Genomic DNA, 19,182 nt, shown 5'->3' on the forward strand with positions numbered 1-19,182 from the left:
CAAGGTTTTGCTGTGAAGCCGAAAGAAGATTGGGTTCACAAAAGGGTATAGAAGATTTGAAAATAATTCCGTTCTTTAGGGGGGTCGACTGGGAGCATATACGAGAAAGGCCGGCAGCGATACCTGTAGAAGTTAGGTCGATAGATGATACGTCAAACTTTGATGACTTTCCAGATGTCAAGCTTGAAATTCGTAAGTAAACACGGGTTTCATGTTTCATAAGTAGGAGTTGTATTTTAACTGATAATTTGGGGTAATACGACACAATAAAATCCCTGGGGAAATTTAAGCAAAGTTTGTCTCTAATTATCTGATACATGTTTACGCAGAAGTGGTAGGCGGCACGAAAAAAGTTTTATTACTCACAGTGTTGAAAATTTTAATATTTGTGTGTAACGAAAGATGAAGCACTGTCTAATAAACGAAAATTTACTTATTTTCGTTCTCCGACTCGCCAAACTTCTGAATCTGATAGCGATTAATTTTCTGTCACCATTTAAATGTATAATTTAAATTCGTATAATGGGATGAACTAGATAATTCGTGTTCCACTCGTAAAAGTTTGAACTTGGAAGTCGTTCAGAACAGTATTATTTACAATTCGAACGTCAGCAAATTCATTAAAGAAAGTCGTCGATGCTTGAAATGACGGAAATGATCTAAAAATGGACTTGGTAAGAGCTAATTAATTATTCTATTACCGGAGAAACGGTAAAACGTTTTTGTTGTACCCTCTCATGATTTAAAAGAGCGAATTCATGTTTGCGTTGGCGCAATCAGGAGCAGACTACGTGCGAAAGAAAACGTCGAAAAAGGACCTTCACAGTTGACATTTGTAGAAGCCCTTGTTTTAAATTGTGTTTACACAGAGAAAATTAATTTTCTTTAACTTTTTCTTTGCGACAGAAGTAAAACATTCTGTTTATTTTTTCAGCTTCTGCGCCTATGCCTCAGGACGGAGAAGTTAATTACAAAGACTGGGTATTCATCAATTACACGTTCAAGAGGTTCGAAGGTCTCACGCAAAGAGGGACTCCGACAAAGAAATAATGTAGCACCACTGTTTCGTCGATGATAGCTTAAAATGCAGCGGCAGTTAATCGCTATAAACGAGCACTTATTTTTAGGAAATGAACCACAATTTAAAAAAATAATGCGTGAAAAATCATACATACCTTTCTTGAAGGAGTGCTCTCATGATTCTATCGTCTTCACTGTACCTATCTAGTAGAGTTATTTTCTAAAAATAAGTAATTTTTTGTGTATTATAGGTCTGAAGCAGTTTTACACTGTTTGCTTTTGAGCTGTGAGAAGCTATGTATCTTTTGTTGTATTTACATTGATATTTTTAATGGAGCGTTAATTGTGAGAACTTGTATTTGGAGTAGGTTTATTGTAAATATAATCGATGACGAATTGTTAGTACAAAATGGGGTAAGGAAAAACTACTGCCAATTATTTGTGATTTTGCATTGAACAGAAGAGGGTGTTTGGAATTTTGTATGTAACGATTTTGCTATCATTTTAAATACAACAGAAGATTTATGTGTATATGTTATTTTTTGTTTATTGTTACAAAGTGATACTTTTATTATTTACTTGTTTTTTTTTTTTATTTATAGACAATGTAATTCTTGACCACCATCAAGAACTATTTTGTATAGCTTTGTGAGGACATAAATTACACTTTTTACACCCTCCCCTTGATTCTGTCAGTGAGATCACTTTTTTTTTATTTTTCGCGTACAAGACAAATGTGTAGTGATTAGTATACAGGTTTGTGAGGCAATTTCTCTAATTAGGTACCTAATGTTTTAATTTTTGTTAGTGTACATTTTGTGAAAGAAACGAAATTTTAGGAATATGAGAAGCACATAATGAACAATTATTTTTCTAATAGCAACTTTTGGCAGTTTTAGAACCCTAAAATGTAACAGTAATATAGATTTTTGTGGAAGTGTATGTGTAGTCAGTGCTAAACATATCGATCAGATACGACTGTGAAACAGTCCAGACGTGTATGTGGAGCAGTTGGTAGAATTGAAAGTCTATGAAAAAAAAAGATAAAAATGTTGATGTTACGCTGTTGCTCTCTAATACGCACCTATTACTTTCAAATTCACAATAGTTTGGTGCAGACGTTGGTAGATCATTATTTACCCACTAATTTTGTTATTTATTGCAGTTTGTATTTTATAATTGGTCTCGCTAACAGGACTTGTACATATATTTACTTCCAAAAATGTGTATAACAAAAAAAGTTTATTAAACCTATGTGCTTTAAACGACTTATTATTTAAACCGAATCTTCCCGCCATATAAATGATTCACATGCGCCTGCGCAGTACATACAAATACTATTGTAAAAAATGGCTGCTAAGTGACAGTGACATAATTTCGTTGATGTGATAATTTCCTGAAAAATTCTTATCTTATCAGCTACTGTGGTTGATAATTTCCGCATTAGTAAGCATTTCAATTAACCTAAGTAAATAAACAGTGCGTAAGTGAAAACGCTAAAGAATCTCATAAATGGTGTCAGAGTGAACGCCCATTTGTTACTATTTCTATCCGAATTTTCGCTATTAACAAAATATGGAAGATATTTTCCAGTGGTGCAGGGACGGAAACGCTCTACAAGTGAGAGTGTGGCTCGACGACACCGAACATGACATGAATCAGGGGTAAGTTTAATCTTTGTAACAAATTTGAGGTTAGTTTTATTGATATTTCCTTATTTGGTCAGCGCTAAAACCATTGAGTAACAATTTTCGGTTCGCAGAGTGGGATATTGTTTGTATGCTGTTACATGTGCTTCAAGTGAGCGGTAATAATTCCACGAGGTCAAAATTTAAATAATTGCGATTTATGTGAACGCGCTAAATTCAAGCTTTGTGTAGGTTTGTTTGTACTACAGATGTGTTGATTTTTGTTAGAGATGACCATGGCTTCAGTCCGTTACACTGGGCTGCAAAAAGAGGCCATACAAAAATCGTGGAACTGCTATTACAGAGAGGGGCTCGAGTTAATGCCACTAATCGGGGTGATGACACACCCTTGCATTTGGCAGCTGCACATGGACATCGGGATATTGTGCTTATGGTGAGTATTGTTTTAGCCCCACTGAAGATAAAAGACATTAATTAAAAATGAGGTATTTTGTAAAACAATGACTGAGATGAGGAGAAAGTCACCTATAAAGTCGCAAGCCTTCAATAAATATAATACAGCAAATCATTTTTGTTTGTTAAGTACTTAATTGCTCTGTTATTGAGGATATTCACAATGTGTAAGATCAACATTCATGTATGTATGTAGTTACTAGTTGTGCAGGATGTACCAGCGGATACTAGTATTCCATTTATGCAAGTATGTAATTGTACAGGATGTCTTAATAATCTGGCGGCGGAAGATTACGCATTCCCTGTGCATTATACAAAAAAATCCTTTGGCGTTGTCTTATAAATTTCACTGCAATTTAATATTATTTTCAAATACGTAGGGTATTTCGTTTGAAAGTTATTTGTTTCTAAATCTAACATACGATATTTTCACACGATTAGATTCCTTCTGAATGGCTGTCGTCTCTCGTCTCTCGTCTTTCGATTTACGATAACCAAAATTTATGTGATCATTTCCACCAACAGTTTGATAACGTCCCTTAAAAATGTTTGCGTAGTAATTGCTATTTAAATTTTATAAAATAACATGTGGAATCCCAAACTTGCGGTTTATGAATCCGCCCCCATCTTTTTAAGTGTTATAAAAAATCACAATATCAAATTTTATAATTTTTCGAAGAAGTTGTATATGTTGGAGTGTATTTCAGAAAGAAGGGGAAGGTGTAACAAAACGTTGATAAAAAATATTCTAGTAAATTTTGCAAACATAAATGAAAATAAATTGTCTAACCAAATTAAAATAGAGAGCTGTCAAAAATTAAATAAACATGACTAAAACTTCTGAGCTTAGATTTTGATTCCCACTTTTAGAGTTTTAAGTCCACATAATTGAAAAACTGATGTAAAAAAATCATAATTCTATTTTTTTTCAACCCTGTTTTTTTATCTCTTTACTTTATTATCTAATTGAGCTAATAATACTTTATGATCGAGAAAAAAGTCACCTAGCAACATTTGAAATTTAATGTTGGGATAACCCAATATCCCGCCTTAAATTGACTTGTGAACAAAATTTTAAAACCCGCGAAAAATTCAAAAAATTGGCTTTGGCTGTGATCGTCTAACAAAATGGAACCCTATATTGTGTTTGGTTGTTTTTGTGGCGGGATGCGTTCAAATGTAAATGATGGACCCTACGGTTGGAAAAGTACCGTCAAATAAAACACAAAATATGTTTATGAAGGACACAAAATCATTTATTCCTCCTCTGACAAAAAAAAGAAAAAAAAGCTGCGACTAAACTTGAAGACCTCTTAGTTCTCAGCTATAAAAAAAAAACGTGTCTAACTTGTTTTTAATGTAGTAAAAGAAAAAATCTGAAGTAAAGTAACTGGATGCAAATACACAAGTTATTACAGACGTGTGGCGGCAAATTGAAAATTATGGCAGTCAACAAGAGAACAAAATTTTAATAAAACTATGCAGCGGGGCGCACAGGGACAGCGGCACTAGAGCGCTATAAGAGTGGGGCTCCTGGTTGTGGCTGTTCTCCCACCACGATGGTGATTCTATTCTATCGGTAAGCACATGCCGCTCATAGCACGAAGAAACGTGGCACGCCAACAGGCCGTTAGGGTCGCAAACTCGTAGTTGGAAATCCCTGCTATTGGAACTAGTCGTGAGCGTTACGTCATCCCGACCGCTCCCCTGACTTCTTTGCAAGATCTGCATCTTTTGTGCAGGTGGCGCGATAAATTCGCCAGCTTGACTAGGAACTGCGCCTTCCGCTTCCGCCAGGTGTTTCTGTGTTATTTACCCCAATTTCATTTTAAATGATCAAATTCTATGACTGATATTAAACTACAACTGAACAAGTGTTAAAGTTTCAAAAAAGCAATAATCAACATTTAAATTCGCCACACACTCTCGTGAAATTTTAAACAGCAAAGAATTCTTATCTTAGATAAAGATTGGATATCAGACAATTTATATGATAGAAGAATTAATGAACAAAATATTTACGTTCAATTTAAAATTATACAGCAAAAAAAATTACTGAGACTAAAATTGTGAGATAGAGAAAAATTGCATGAGGTCAAAAATTGCAAAGCTAACAAAATTACATAAGGTTAATGTTTGCCACACTTTTGCAACGATTCAAACAAATAATTTACATGATGTTAAATTATGCCACACTTTATCAATGATTCCAAACACAGAATTTACATGATGTTAAATTGTGCCACACTTTATCAATGATTCCAAACACAGAATTTACATGATGTTAAATTGTGCCACACTTAATCAACGATTCAAACAAAGAATTTACATGATGTTAAATTATGCCACCCTTTATCAACGATCAAACAGAGAATTTACATGATGTTAAATTATGCCACACTTTATCAACGATGCCAAACAGAATTTACATGATGTTAACACTTTATCAACGATTCAAACACAGAATTTACATCATGTTAAATTATGCCACATTTTATCAACGATTCAAACAAAGAATTTACATCATGTTAAATTATGCCACACCTTATCAAAGATTTTAAGAAAAAATTTCCGCGATGTTAAGTTATACCTTGATCCAAGTGACTGGTTACTTAAAACAATTAACTTTGAGAGTTTATATCGTGGATTGTCCCCAGCTTATCCCAGGGCTTCCACAGACTCACTTTTTTCACTATTTCTCACTTTTTCCAAGAATGCTCACTTTTTTTACTATTTTTTCAATTCACTCACTTTTTTCGCTTTTTCTCTGTAAAATCTTTTTGGTTTTCAATTTACAAATTTATTTATTTCTTTTTGTCTTTTAACGAATAAAAACCTGAAGTATTTTAAATCCATTGATCCCCAAGTAATAAAAAAAAAATACGCTTTGGAATATTTTTCTAAACTGTGTGAGACATTAAATATTATCATGCCAGGTAACGCTGTAGAAGATTACAGGTTATTAAAATTTTAAACCTTACCAACATTAGAAAAGACCGATAGAATTGACAATTCCTGGATAACATTTTTTGAACGGGTGAAGAACGTCGAAAAATAAAAAAAATGTAAAAAGCATGTTTCTAGCAGCATGTTGTTTAAGCCATGGGAATGCTTCCGTGGAAAGGGGATTTAGGGTTCTGAATTAATACTAACTGAAGAAAAAACCAATATGTCGGTGAGAACTTTAAATACGAGGCTAACTATCGCAGATGCTTTAAAGTATTTCGACAATAGACCAGAGACTGTTTATATAGCAAACGAACTCTTCCTTCTAGCAGGTCAAGCTAGAAGGCTTTATCAAGATTATTTGGACGCGGAAAAAGTGAAAGAAAAGGAACGGGGATCCAGCAAAAAGAAGAAAATTAGCTGCTGAACAACAGGCGCTTGTAAAAGAACCGAAAAAGACTTTGCAAGAAATAGATGAAACGATGGTACAGAAAAAAAAATAAAGTTTAAAAGGAAAAAATAAAAAAAGAATAAAAACAATATTAGACTAAAAGCTGCCTTGGCGGCAAATAACACCATGGAAGCACGAATTGTGCAGGCCCTTATTGACGGAGCCTTGTCCCTAGAGAGGAAGAACGCGAAAGTGAAAAAAACTCTCAGTTTTACAAAAAAGAATACAATTGTTTCCAATTTTTTTAATAAAAAAATCAAAACGTCTTCTTGAAGAAATTCGAGCGTAAATTTATATATATATAATTCGAGTTAAATTTTTAGCTGAATTGTAACACTCACTTTTTTTTACTATTTTCCCAGCCGAACTCACTTTTTTCGCTTTTTTTAACACAACATCTGTGTGGAAGCCCTGTAGATGCTATTATTCGTTTCCCCTCCCACTCGACAGAAGAACATATCTCTATACTGAACAGAAATATAAATAGTCATTAGAATGAGAAGAGGGAGGTGGGCGGAGCTAGTGCTTGTTAAGAAAAGTTTGGTTGTGGCAAATGATATACCTTCCAAGAAAATAGGGGCTGGGTGGGCAGGGCTAGTACCTGCTAAGATAAGACTGATTTTGGCAAATGACACACCCTCTAAGAAAATAAAGGGTGGGAGGGTGGGGCTAGTATTTGATAAGATGAGACTGGTTTTGGCACTTTTAACCTTTTCGAACATAAATTTTATAGCAAATAGTATAAGAAGAAAAGTTACGATTAGCGCTTTTTTTATATTTTACCTCCTAAATTCTATTAGTTTGCACTCCTACTCGAAACAAAAACATAACTAGCCCCGCCCACCCACCCTGTCTGCTTTTCAGTGATTGATTTTATGCGATTTGAATGACATGAATGATTTTATACGGAACAAAAATAAAATAGTCATTAGAAAGAGAACAGGGAGGTGGGCGGAGCTAGTACTTGTTAAGAAAAGATCAATTGTGGCAAATGATATATCTTCCAAGGAAATAGAGGGTGGGTGGGCGGGGCTAGTACCTGTTAAGATAAGACTGATTTTGGCAAATGACATACCCTCTAAGAAAATAAAGGGTGGGAGGGTGGGGCTAGTACTTGATAAGATGAGACTGGTTTTAGCACTTTTAACATTTTAGACCACAAATTTTATAGCAAATAGGATAAGAAAATGTTACGATTAGCGTTATTGTTTTTACTTTTTTCACATCTTAGATGATATCCCAACAAACACATGATAGGTAAACACAAAATGTATCCCTCGTCGCGAGAATTACGTCTCGATGGTGTAATTTCCCACGTCGCGAGATATACCGTCTCGATGATGATAATTACCTAAGGGGAAAAATAATCCCCCCGTCCCTCAGTCTACGATATTAAGAATTCTACCGCACTTTATACTTACGTTATAATGTAATCCTTAAGTATAAGCATCCAGAAACCTTATTTATAACTTGATAAACAATTTTTATGAGATTCACTTAGTCAGGACTCACCCCTGACTAAGTGAATCTCATAAAATCTCCCTCTCCCTCCAGTTAAATTGTATTAGAACCAGTAACGATTAAAATCCTAACATGAACTGTGTATTTACTACCATTAAATCAAATTTACATCACGTGTTGGCGTCATTGGTTCGATTAATTTTCGTTATACAAAGGCTCCCCCTTTAATTAACCACCAAACCAACTAAACTTAATCTAGCTTTCTTACCGCGTGCTTTTACTCACACCAAACAAACAACAGTCCGCGTCACCACCCTCTAGCAAACAAGTGAACTTCACTACCAACCCTTTCACTAGATACTAGTCCACAAATTCCCCTAGAAGAGTTACCAACTACCAGGAAAAGAACTAGACTTGCGCATGGTTGCCTATGTTTAACGATTTTCTTGATCAAATTTTTTTTCAAATTTAACTTATTCAAATACGATTTCGCGCCGTTGTTTTTTTTTTCAGCGCGAAATTTTAATTCAAATTTGGTCACCGCAATGTTAAATGACTTGTTGGATTGCAAATACACAACAGAGTATTTTGTTTGAAAGTTACACACCATAGTTACTTCAGTTTGTTTGTAGTAGTTTTTAAATTTATTAAACATTAAACATAAAATTCTGTTATATTACAAATAAAAAATAGAATTTTATGTTCATTTCGTTTTTATTTATTGTAAATTAAACCATAAAAATCCAAACATCCCCCAAAATTAAGACATGTGCATATAATATTAAAACCGCGAAACATCCAAAATTTGGCCTTGCACTGTGATTGTTAACAAAATCGAATCCTACGTTGTATGTTTTTTTTTTTATGACAAATGGAAAGACGGGATCGATGGCTATGATCAAGGCGATCGAGCCCTTCTCAGTTTTTAGCATGTCGTTGTGTTGCAAGATTCGCATCCTGATTCTCACCCGGAACGAAATTAAAAAAATGTTAACGGGACACTTTCGCGTCTACATGTCTTTTTGCAGTTGACTATAATTGAGTCTGTAAAAAAATACAGCCCTCCCGTTTTTTGAACCCACAATGATATTAACTTCATAGATAATAATTTCCAAGGTCCATTTTCTCAGAATGGATCAACGTTGTACATTAGTTGAAATGCTATAAATTAACTATTTTAAATTTAATGTGAGAAGTTATGGAATGTGGATTATATAATAACTTAAATAAAAGCATCCAGAACTTTGAAATAACTAAGTGACTTTCCTGCCACATTTACAATATGGTAGTTCAATTGAATTAGAACCATGAACAGTTAAAAATCTTAAAATGAACTTAATTTTTGTGTTTTTTTTTTTTTTTAGTACATATATAGTTTTTTTTTACAACACAATACTGAAAAACATGTTTCATTTACGTATATTTAAAAAAAAAGTAAAATATATTTTTTATTGCCTTATATCATTTTATTAGGGTTTTCGGTTACTCATAATTTAGAAGATTCTAAAAGGCACAGAAAAACGGATTATCTATTATTATATATTTTTTGATTGATCAAATCTCGGTAACGCTACACCCCGGTGTTTTGTTATTAGCTTTACACTGCACGTGTCGAAATTGACATACGTATCCTCGCTGAAATAATGCTGATCACCACATTTTTAAAAAGTCTTGCCCTTTATCAATCAAACTGGCTATCCCTCGATCTCAGTCCTACCTAACATCATATTTAAAATTGTCATTTTGTTTAAGTTGTTGCGTCAAAAAGCCGACTTGAATTTCACCAACGAGCACGGAAATACTCCCCTCCACTATGCCTGCTTCTGGGGCTATAAAGAAATCGCAGAGGATTTGGTTCATCACGATGCTAAAGTATCCATTGCCAATAAGTACGGTGACACCCCTCTAGACAAAGCCAGGGGTAACTACAACCCTAGAAAATTCTAAAACCAGTTACAAACATTTTATTTTTTTATAGGTAGTTTAGCTAAAAGTCTTCACGACATAGCTGTGGAACAAGGTCAAGACCTCAAAAAAATAACATTTAAAGACCAGAGCTGGTTGGGCTTGAAAACACGTTCACGTGATGCCACATTATCCCGTCATAAAGGCATCAACATCAAAGAACTTTACCGCCGCGAACAAATCGCTTCGACACCTAGCGGTGTAACTTACAGAGGCACTTGGCAAAAGAACGACGTTGTCGCCAAAATATTAACCGTACGTGAAGTCACCTCACGGATATCACGCGATTTCAACGATGAGTTTCCCAAATTGAGGATTTTCTCGCATCCTAATATCTTACCGGTGATTGGATGCTGCAACAGCCCGCCATATTTGGTTGTCATCAGTCAGTACATGTCGCTAGGATCGCTTTATAACGTTCTCCATGAAAGCAGCGGCGTCGTTGTCGATAACGCGCAAGCTTTACGTTTCGCCGTCGATATTGCTAGAGGCATGGCGTTCTTGCATAGCCTGGAACGTATTATACCGGAGTATCGCTTGAACAGTCGTCACGTGATCATCGACGACGATTTGACAGCTAGAATTAACATGGCGGATGCGAAATTCTCCTTCCAGGAAAAAGGGAGGGTTTATCATCCGGCGTGGATGTCACCAGAGGCTTTGCAAAAGAAAATTACCGATCGAAACTGGGAGGCTTCGGATATGTGGAGTTTCGCGATTTTGTTGTGGGAGTTAGCCACGAGAGAAGTGCCTTTTGCTGATTTAAATCCGATGGAAGCTGGAATGAAGATCGCCTTGGAAGGGTTAAGGATTACGATTAAACCGGGGATTTCGTCGCATTTGACCAAGTTGATTAAGATTTGCATGAACGAGGATCCCGGGAAGAGGCCGAAGTTCGACATGATTGTGCCTATTTTGGATAAAATGAAGCGTTGAAGGATAGGAATTGATTAAATAAAGTTCGACTAATATCGGTAGTTGTGTGCCTTTGATATTGCCTTGTATTAATTGCTGACAGTCCTTTTTTTATTAATCGACGTGTCTTCGCTAACGTTTTTATTAATTTTTTAAATTATATATTTTAAGATGTGCTATATTCATGTATTTATTAATACGAAATGTTGTATTTTAGGATATTATATTTTAATATAAAAGTGTAACTGTTGTCTTCCTTTTGATTAAAAAAAATGGTAACGCAAACATGTAATTTTTTACTTCCAGAGCGTAAGTCGAGGAAGTATAGTAATCGAGTCCGTTGGATGAATGGCCATTTTTATGTTTTCTCGACGTTTTGTGACCCCTAGAGTATGAAAAAAGTAGTCTCCCGTTTCCGTCTGCTTTCGAATAATGTTTGCACTATGAGTTCGAATCTCATTCTCGTTCCATCTGTTTTTTTTTAAGCAAATTAAGAAATATTTTAATTATTACAATAACAGGTCACTCAAAATAATGTTCCAACCATTTTACCACTTCTCGGTTTAAGGAGACAAAATCAATCAAATTTAATTTTCTTTTATGCGGCCGCTGATCGTTGTACGCGATTATAGTCGAATTCTTTCGAAGTATAAACATAAATACTCGAAGTTAACCATGTAATTTTAATTGTATTTACTAAGAGTTCATTTTCCCGTTGGTTATCTTGTTTAAGTATATTTTCCAGTGGCGGCTCGTGACCTTTTGAAATGGGAAGACACAATTTGATTGATGAGTTTAAATATGAAGATATAAAAGGTTGTTATTACCAATTAATAGACGAAATTGTGTGACGGAAATAAATACAAAAAAGGATTTCCTTTAAAAACCGTTGATCCTTTCATATGATTTGATAAAGCAGAGTCCAATTCAGCCGTAAAATCAATCAGACCTTGATTATACCTGGATTTTGTGGTTCCCTACTTTCGTCATGTTCACGTAAAATAAGTTCAAACACTCCACAAAATTTTATGCACATTATCAATCGGCCTAATATTCGGCGATTTTTGTCGACCTTTGCGTTATGTGCCCGAATATTATTAACTAGCTGACCCCGTGAACTTCGTTTCACCTACAATTTAATTTTGAATCTGCAAAATCGAATGCTTTGAAATCTTGCAGATGTTTTAAACATATGATAAACATAATAAATTTTTATTCAAAATATATTTACTCCATCCAAAAAATTGATGACGCCAGCCCAAAATTTTGCCAAATGAATCCTATCTAAAATGTCCAAAATAGGATGAGACTATACTTGTGATTCCATTCATATTTTTTAGTTTTGCTTATAGGGGGTGTCTCAAAAAAATTAATCACTGAGTCAATTTATTTTATTGATTGAATCAAGAATTGCAAAACTGAATTTTGAAATATTGCAGAGGTTTTGAAGTTACTGTTTGACATGGTAGGTTTTCAATCAAAATATATCTGTTTATCAAGCCCAAAAACTTGAAGACGTCATCTCAAGATTTTGCCGAATAAATCCTATCTAAAATGTAGAAAATATCATCAGTATATTTTCGTAATTTATCATTGCATTCATATTTTTTAAATTTGCTTTTACAGTGACTCAAAAAAATATATGGATCAGTCAATTTATTTTAGTGAATAACTCAAGAGTTGCAAAAATGAATACTTTGAGATCTTGCAGACGTTTTAAAGTTATTGTAAGCATGGTAAATTGTTAAGAATATTTATTTATTGCCCCCAAAAAATTGGTGGAACGGCTCACTCGATTTTCGCAGATAATTTTGGGAATACAATACAGTTATTTTAAGTATTACACTGCACCAATCCAAGGTGGTATACGTGTTAATCGTAAATGTTGATTAGGTCATCACAAATTGTGTGAAGAAAAGACTCAACTCGAAAATGCTGAATATGTTTCATTATGCTTTTGGTGCGAAGGAAGTTCTGTCGAAACAACGTTCGAACAATTTTTTGACAATGGTTTAATAAATAAAACTCAGTAGATGCTCATACTCGAAATACGAAGTATCTACTCGAATATCAAACCAAATATTTCTAGTTTTTCTAGATGATATTAATACTTCAGTAGGTAACAGTTAATGCCCAAGTAGCATTTCGATACAACAAAAAAGGACAACAGTGACAGTGTTCAACCATCAAAGCAAAAATCGAGTCACCAAAATATAAGTTAGTATGGGGTAGACACCTTGAGATGGGAATCCCTATGGTCAGTGTTATAAAAAATGCACTGCACAATTTATTTTAAATAAAAGTTAATTACCTGAAAAGTTTTCGATATTCCTGCTCCTAATGTGTTTTTCAAACTGAATGCACCTTTTGACGACGTTCCACGTTCATGAAAGTCGCCATGTTTAGTCAAAATTCACTCTTACAACGATCCTACTCGTTTTTTAAGCTGCTTTACAGACAGCTCAGTCATTTGCCACCACCGATGCTCATTTTTAGATTAAATGCTCACAAAACGCGTAGGTAGATGTTCAATTTGTGTCCGGGGATATACAATGTTTCCAAGTAGGTACTCACTACATAGAGTAGATGCTCAGGTATATAAGAGTAATAATGAAGTAGGTACTTCGTACTTCGAATATTAGTTTCTACTCAGTTTTATTCATACCACCCAATGTCTCGCTTCAATGTTTGATTATGTTGATTATGAGCACAACGCTGATCAACTTCCATATCCGAATTACCCATGAAATAAATCATTGCGGTTTGCACCTGAGATAGTTCGTCGCACATTTGATTGACTTCGTGGACCTATGTGAGGTTGTCGTTTTCTCGGCATTTTAATGAACTTCATAAAACGACACAGAATTATTTTCACAGTCAGTCAAATCTGTACATTTTGTCTTGAGAACTTTAAAACATTGAAAACTTCAAATTAAATCCTCGAATAACGGTAAAGTTTGAGGTTTTGTCGAAACCAACAAAGTGAATATAGGTAAATAGAATGGCAGATTAAAATTAATAAGAAACTTTCGCAATGTGTAATTAAATTCATTTTAACCAAGACTTTTAAAATAAACTACGTTTTTTTTTTTACGAAAAAACAAAGAACGATTTGAAATGCAATATACTTTTCACAATTGCACGGAAGAATTAGTTTTGTATGACACGTCAGTTAGACGACAGAAACGTCAACTATTGAAATTAATTCGAAGTGGCGATGGCGATTCCCATACAAAATTTTTAGAATTTTTTAATTTTTTAACTGTTCTTTTAAGTTTTCCTTATTTTTTTTATTTATAAACCATCCCCGTAATATAAAAAATTCTTCAAATCGATCAAGCCGTTTTTGAGGCTTAGCGAGACTAACAGGAACAGCAATTGATTTTTATTATATAGACGATTAAAAAATGGAGGTTGGTGGTAGAAAGGTGAAAATTTAGGGTTATGTGTATTTTTTGATGCCAATTCTTAAAAAAATAAAAATAAAAAATTTTGTCCAAAATATAGACAAAAATTTTTTAGGGTGGGCCACCCTTATCACTTAGGGGTTTAAAAAATAGTTTACGACCTATTCTCAGACCTACCGAATATACATAAAAAATTTCATACAAATCGGTCAACCCATTTCGGAGAAGTTCGGTTACAAACACTGTGACGCGAAAATTTTATACATAATGCATTATTATTTTAGAACAAATTTCATTACCATAAAAAAGGTTATACTGACTCGACCTTAAAAGATAAACATATGCTGTCGCGGACTTTTCTTTAGAACTTTTATAGAGGGGAACAATTTCGTCATACATGATTTTTACGTAACTTTAACCGTTTAAGCAGCGTAAGCAACGGAAGCTGTCAAAGGAGGAATAATTTTCCAGTTTTTCCGAATTTTTCATTGCTACTTCGCTCCTAATGATCGTAGTGTGATATTATATAGCCTATATGTAGATACATTGATTAAATACATATAGATAGACCCATGCTATTGTTTGGAGCGAACAGGCCAACGGCCGGCGAACAAGAGATGGCGCACCAACAGTCGGCCGTCAAACGCCGGCGAAAAGCTTGGACACCAATCGCGCGCGTAGATAACCCAAATCACAGCAACAATACATTTAATAAAGCTACCACTCGACAGAGGGCGACGAAAACAATGTGTAAAAATCTCTTAGTAACCATTTATATAATTTGCAACGTTGCCAGATGAGCCTAGCACAACTTTGCCGTTATTTCTAGTCGATTAGATTTTATTTCGTTTAAAAGTTTCTGGTGAATAAATGGAATTATTATAATGAATAAACAATACAAACAAATTATTACTTGTTATTTTAAATACTTGTTAGTGTTGATGAAAACATAAATGGTAATTAAAGTTATTCTAAATACGGTCCGGTCCGGTAGCTCAAATTTTACAGTACGAGTGATATGTTTCAGGACGAGTAGGTAGCCGAGTCTTTAATTTCGAAACGAGTACTGCGAAAATAGTTACCGGACGTATGTTGTTATCTATTTTATTTCATACTGTCAACATACTTTTTTATTCGATAAAATTATTATTATTTTGAGAAAAAATCCAAATCGAGTCACTTTTTCTGACATCGTTAGCAACCGCTCTTTGGTAAATGTTTTAATTTGTTTATTCGTGCAAATCAGCATCATATGTTTAAACACATAGTACTTATAACACTTTACAGGACTTATTGTTTTGTATAATCCGACTCGATGGACGAATGTTTTGTGCAATCCGTCTCGAAGGACCAATGTTTGTGCAACTCGGCTCGTCCTACCAGTATTTTTTGTAATCTGGTTGATACGACAAAGTGATACCGAATTGTACTTTGATATTGCTCCAATGACTTTTGTTTTATTGCGTGCGAGATAATAGACAGCGTTCGGTTTCGATGTTTAATACAGGACGGTTACAGAAATACTAAATTTACATTTGTATTTACAATAACAGGTAAAGCAAAAGAGACCCAAAAGGGTCAGTGGCCGCTTCCGGAAATGGAACACTTGTCCTTTTTGGCTCAATTTTATCGGACTTGTCCGTTTTTTTGATTTTACCGGAATAGTTCGATCCAGTAAAACGTCAAACTTGACATAGTATAAAGTAAAATAAATAAATTTTATTCAATTTTGACATGTAAACAAACGTTTATTTTGCCGTCAGTAGGCCACTAAAGCTTTGGTTTATCCGGTAGCACCATAAAATTTTTAAACCGCTAGCGAAATAAAATTTTTATTTTGCTGTTTTAAAACCATGGTTACCATTTCTGTAATTTCTCCAATGTCTTGCTGCTCTTTCCATCTAAGGAACTTTTGATACACTTTCTGATTTGCTCTTTTTTGGGAGCAAGTTTTGCCGTTGGAATCTTGCATGATTTTGCAATTTTTCGATAATTTTAGTTTGTTTAAAATAAACAAACACCGTCGCCAGAGTCACATACTACACACACACACCTGATATTGTAACCTAAATTCTACGCATATAAAACTTTTATTTGGTCGCTGTCAATTCTGACGTTTCTCGAATGTGAACTTTGAATCACCAATTTTTTCACAATTTGGGACTTGGGGTTGTCAAAATTGAATAAAAGTTTGTATTACACTCGCGGTTAAAATGAATGTGTAACTCGTGGTCTTAAGGCGCTCGCGGCATACGCCGCTCTCGCCTTAAACTGGCCGCTCATTAAACATTCACTTTAACCGCTTATATAATAAATAACTATTATGATGTAAATACAATTAAGTATATCGATAATTCACTACTGAAAATTTATTGAAATATAATTTGTGTTAAAAAAGATTTTTGTGGTTTTATGGTTTATTAACATAATTTACTTATTTGAAATTAAATATTTTTAATACATAGCACAAGTTCTTGATATTCTTTATTTTTATTCCAAGTAATAATTGTGTTTCCTTTAGTTTTAATCAAGAAAATTTTTCGGTTATTATCTAACATACTTTTGTACATTAAGAAACTCCATTCCACGTCACAGGACGTTACAGGACAATATTTAAATAAATAAAGAAGTCGTTTTATGTGTTTTAAAATTCACTCTGATTTCCGGACTTTAGACTTTTTGGTGTTTCACTTCGGCACAAGAACTAGTCGTATCTCAAAGAAAACAAACAGTGGAATATAGCGTATTGTACCAATATTTCATAGTAAAAATGTCTAAATTTTTTTATGAAGAGACAGACTGTTCTAGGAAACTTTACTAAATCTTTTCATTTACGAGCTTTTGAAAGACCGCCGGTCTCACTGATACTTCTTACTTGGCTCCTACGAATGAAGCGAAAAATGCACAGATTGAAAATATAGTAAATGGGGTAGTATGTATGCGTGATATGTCGTTAGACATTAAGTATTTTGCAAATAAAATTTATTTCATTGAAAACAGAAACAATAAAAAACATATCTGTACAAGTTTGGAATCGATATGGCCAGTTGTTTAGAATATGCAAATATGCTTTTGTTCGTATTTACAATTATTACGAAACAGGTTATCAAATAATCTATTTTCACATGGCGAGACTTTCAAGCGGCCGAAGAATTAAAAACCATAAATTTTCATTGAAGAAACAAACTCTTCCAAGAAAATTACCAAATCTTTTAGTTCCATTGATACCTACCTACCGAAAACGTTGCCAGATGAGCCTAACACAAATTTGCGGATATTTCTCGTCAACCAGATATTATTTAATTTAGAAGTTTCTGGTAAATAAATGGGATTATTGTAATGAACACATAAAACAAATAAATTGTGATTATTATTTGTTGTTTTAATCCATTAGACGCTTATAGGCTTATAAGCATACTTTTCTTGAAAAATCGGTATTAAATTCAGTGAAACATCTTTGTGCCTTAATTCCTATTGGTAAACTGGGATTTTGAATAGAGGTCGCAGGAAAATTTTGTATGGTTTTATGGTTTATTTACATAATTTTCTTATTTACAATGAATGTTTTTGATATATAATACAAGTTCTTGATATTATTTATTTTAATTACATTTAATAAACCATAAAACCACAAAAATCTTTTTTTAACACAAATTATATTTCAATAAATTTTCAGTAGCGAATTATCGATACACTTAATTGTATTTACATCATAAAATTTATTTATTTTACTTCATACTATGTCAAGTTTGACGTTTTACTGGATCGAACTATTCCGGTAAAATCAAAAAAACGGACAAGTCCGATAAAATTGAGCCAAAAACACGGAGGTAGAAGAGACACTCTTCTACCTCCGTGGCCAAAAAGGACAAGTTTTCCATTTCCGGAAGCGGCCACTGACCCTTTTGGGTCTCTTTTGCTTTACCTGTTATTGTAAATACAAATGTAAATTTAGTACTTCTGTAACCGTCCTGTATTAAACATCGAAACCGAACGCTGTCTATTATCTCGCACGCAAGAAAACAAAGGTCCTTGGAGCAATATCAAAGTGCAATTCGGTATCACATTGTCGTATCAACCAGATTACAAAAAATACTGGTAGGACGAGCCGAATTGCACAAACATTGGTCCTTCGAGACGGATTGCACAAAACATTCGTCCATCGAGTCGGATTATACAAAACAATAAGTCCTGTAAAGTGTTATAAGTACTATGTGTTTAAACATATGATGCTGATTTGCACGAATAAACAAATTAAAACATTTACCAAAGAGCGGTTGCTAACGATGTCAGAAAAAGTGACTCGATTTGGATTTTTTCTCAAAATAATAATAATTTTATCGAATAAAAAAGTATGTTGACAGTATGAAATAAAATAGATAACAACATACGTCCGGTAACTATTTTCGCAGTACTCGTTTCGAAATTAAAGACTCGGCTACCTACTCGTCCTGAAACATATCACTCGTACTGTAAAATTTGAGCTACCGGACCGGACCGTATTTAGAATAACTTTAATTACCATTTATGTTTTCATCAACACTAACAAGTATTTAAAATAACAAGTAATAATTTGTTTGTATTGTTTATTCATTATAATAATTCCATTTATTCACCAGAAACTTTTAAACGAAATAAAATCTAATCGACTAGAAATAACGGCAAAGTTGTGCTAGGCTCATCTGGCAACGTTGCAAATTATATAAATGGTTACTAAGAGATTTTTACACATTGTTTTCGTCGCCCTCTGTCGAGTGGTAGCTTTATTAAATGTATTGTTGCTGTGATTTGGGTTATCTACGCGCGCGATTGGTGTCCAAGCTTTTCGCCGGCGTTTGACGGCCGACTGTTGGTGCGCCATCTCTTGTTCGCCGGCCGTTGGCCTGTTCGCTCCAAACAATAGCATGGGTCTATC

At 34.1% G+C, this 19,182-nt stretch overlaps 2 protein-coding genes across 7 annotated transcripts in view; both read left to right on the forward strand.

Annotated features, from left to right (window-relative positions):
• The window catches only part of LOC135128006 (serine/threonine-protein kinase tricornered), a 112,969-nt gene extending 110,684 nt beyond the window's left edge, over positions 1-2,285 (forward strand). For all 6 annotated transcript variants that reach the window (XM_064054782.1, XM_064054781.1, XM_064054780.1 and 3 more), the window contains 2 exons: positions 5-192; positions 935-2,285. In XM_064054782.1, the coding sequence (XP_063910852.1) occupies positions 5-192; positions 935-1,050 (304 nt within the window). In that variant the 3' untranslated portion in view covers positions 1,051-2,285. The remainder of the gene's footprint in view (positions 1-4; positions 193-934) is intronic.
• A 73-nt stretch (positions 2,286-2,358) lies between these two features.
• LOC135128007 (integrin-linked protein kinase) lies at positions 2,359-11,145 on the forward strand. The gene is made up of 4 exons (XM_064054784.1): positions 2,359-2,684; positions 2,937-3,102; positions 9,733-9,901; positions 9,959-11,145. Exons 1-4 carry the CDS (start codon positions 2,596-2,598, stop codon positions 10,879-10,881), a joined length of 1,347 nt encoding a protein of 448 aa, XP_063910854.1. The 5' UTR covers positions 2,359-2,595; the 3' UTR covers positions 10,882-11,145.
• Positions 11,146-19,182: the final 8,037 nt, after the last annotated feature.

Source organism: Zophobas morio, unplaced genomic scaffold (assembly GCF_036711695.1).
Source record: "Zophobas morio isolate AGI-343-1 ecotype UQ-CSIRO unplaced genomic scaffold, CSIRO_AGI_Zmor_V1 ptg000012l, whole genome shotgun sequence".
In the NCBI taxonomy this organism is placed as follows: Eukaryota; Metazoa; Arthropoda; class Insecta; order Coleoptera; family Tenebrionidae; genus Zophobas; species Zophobas morio.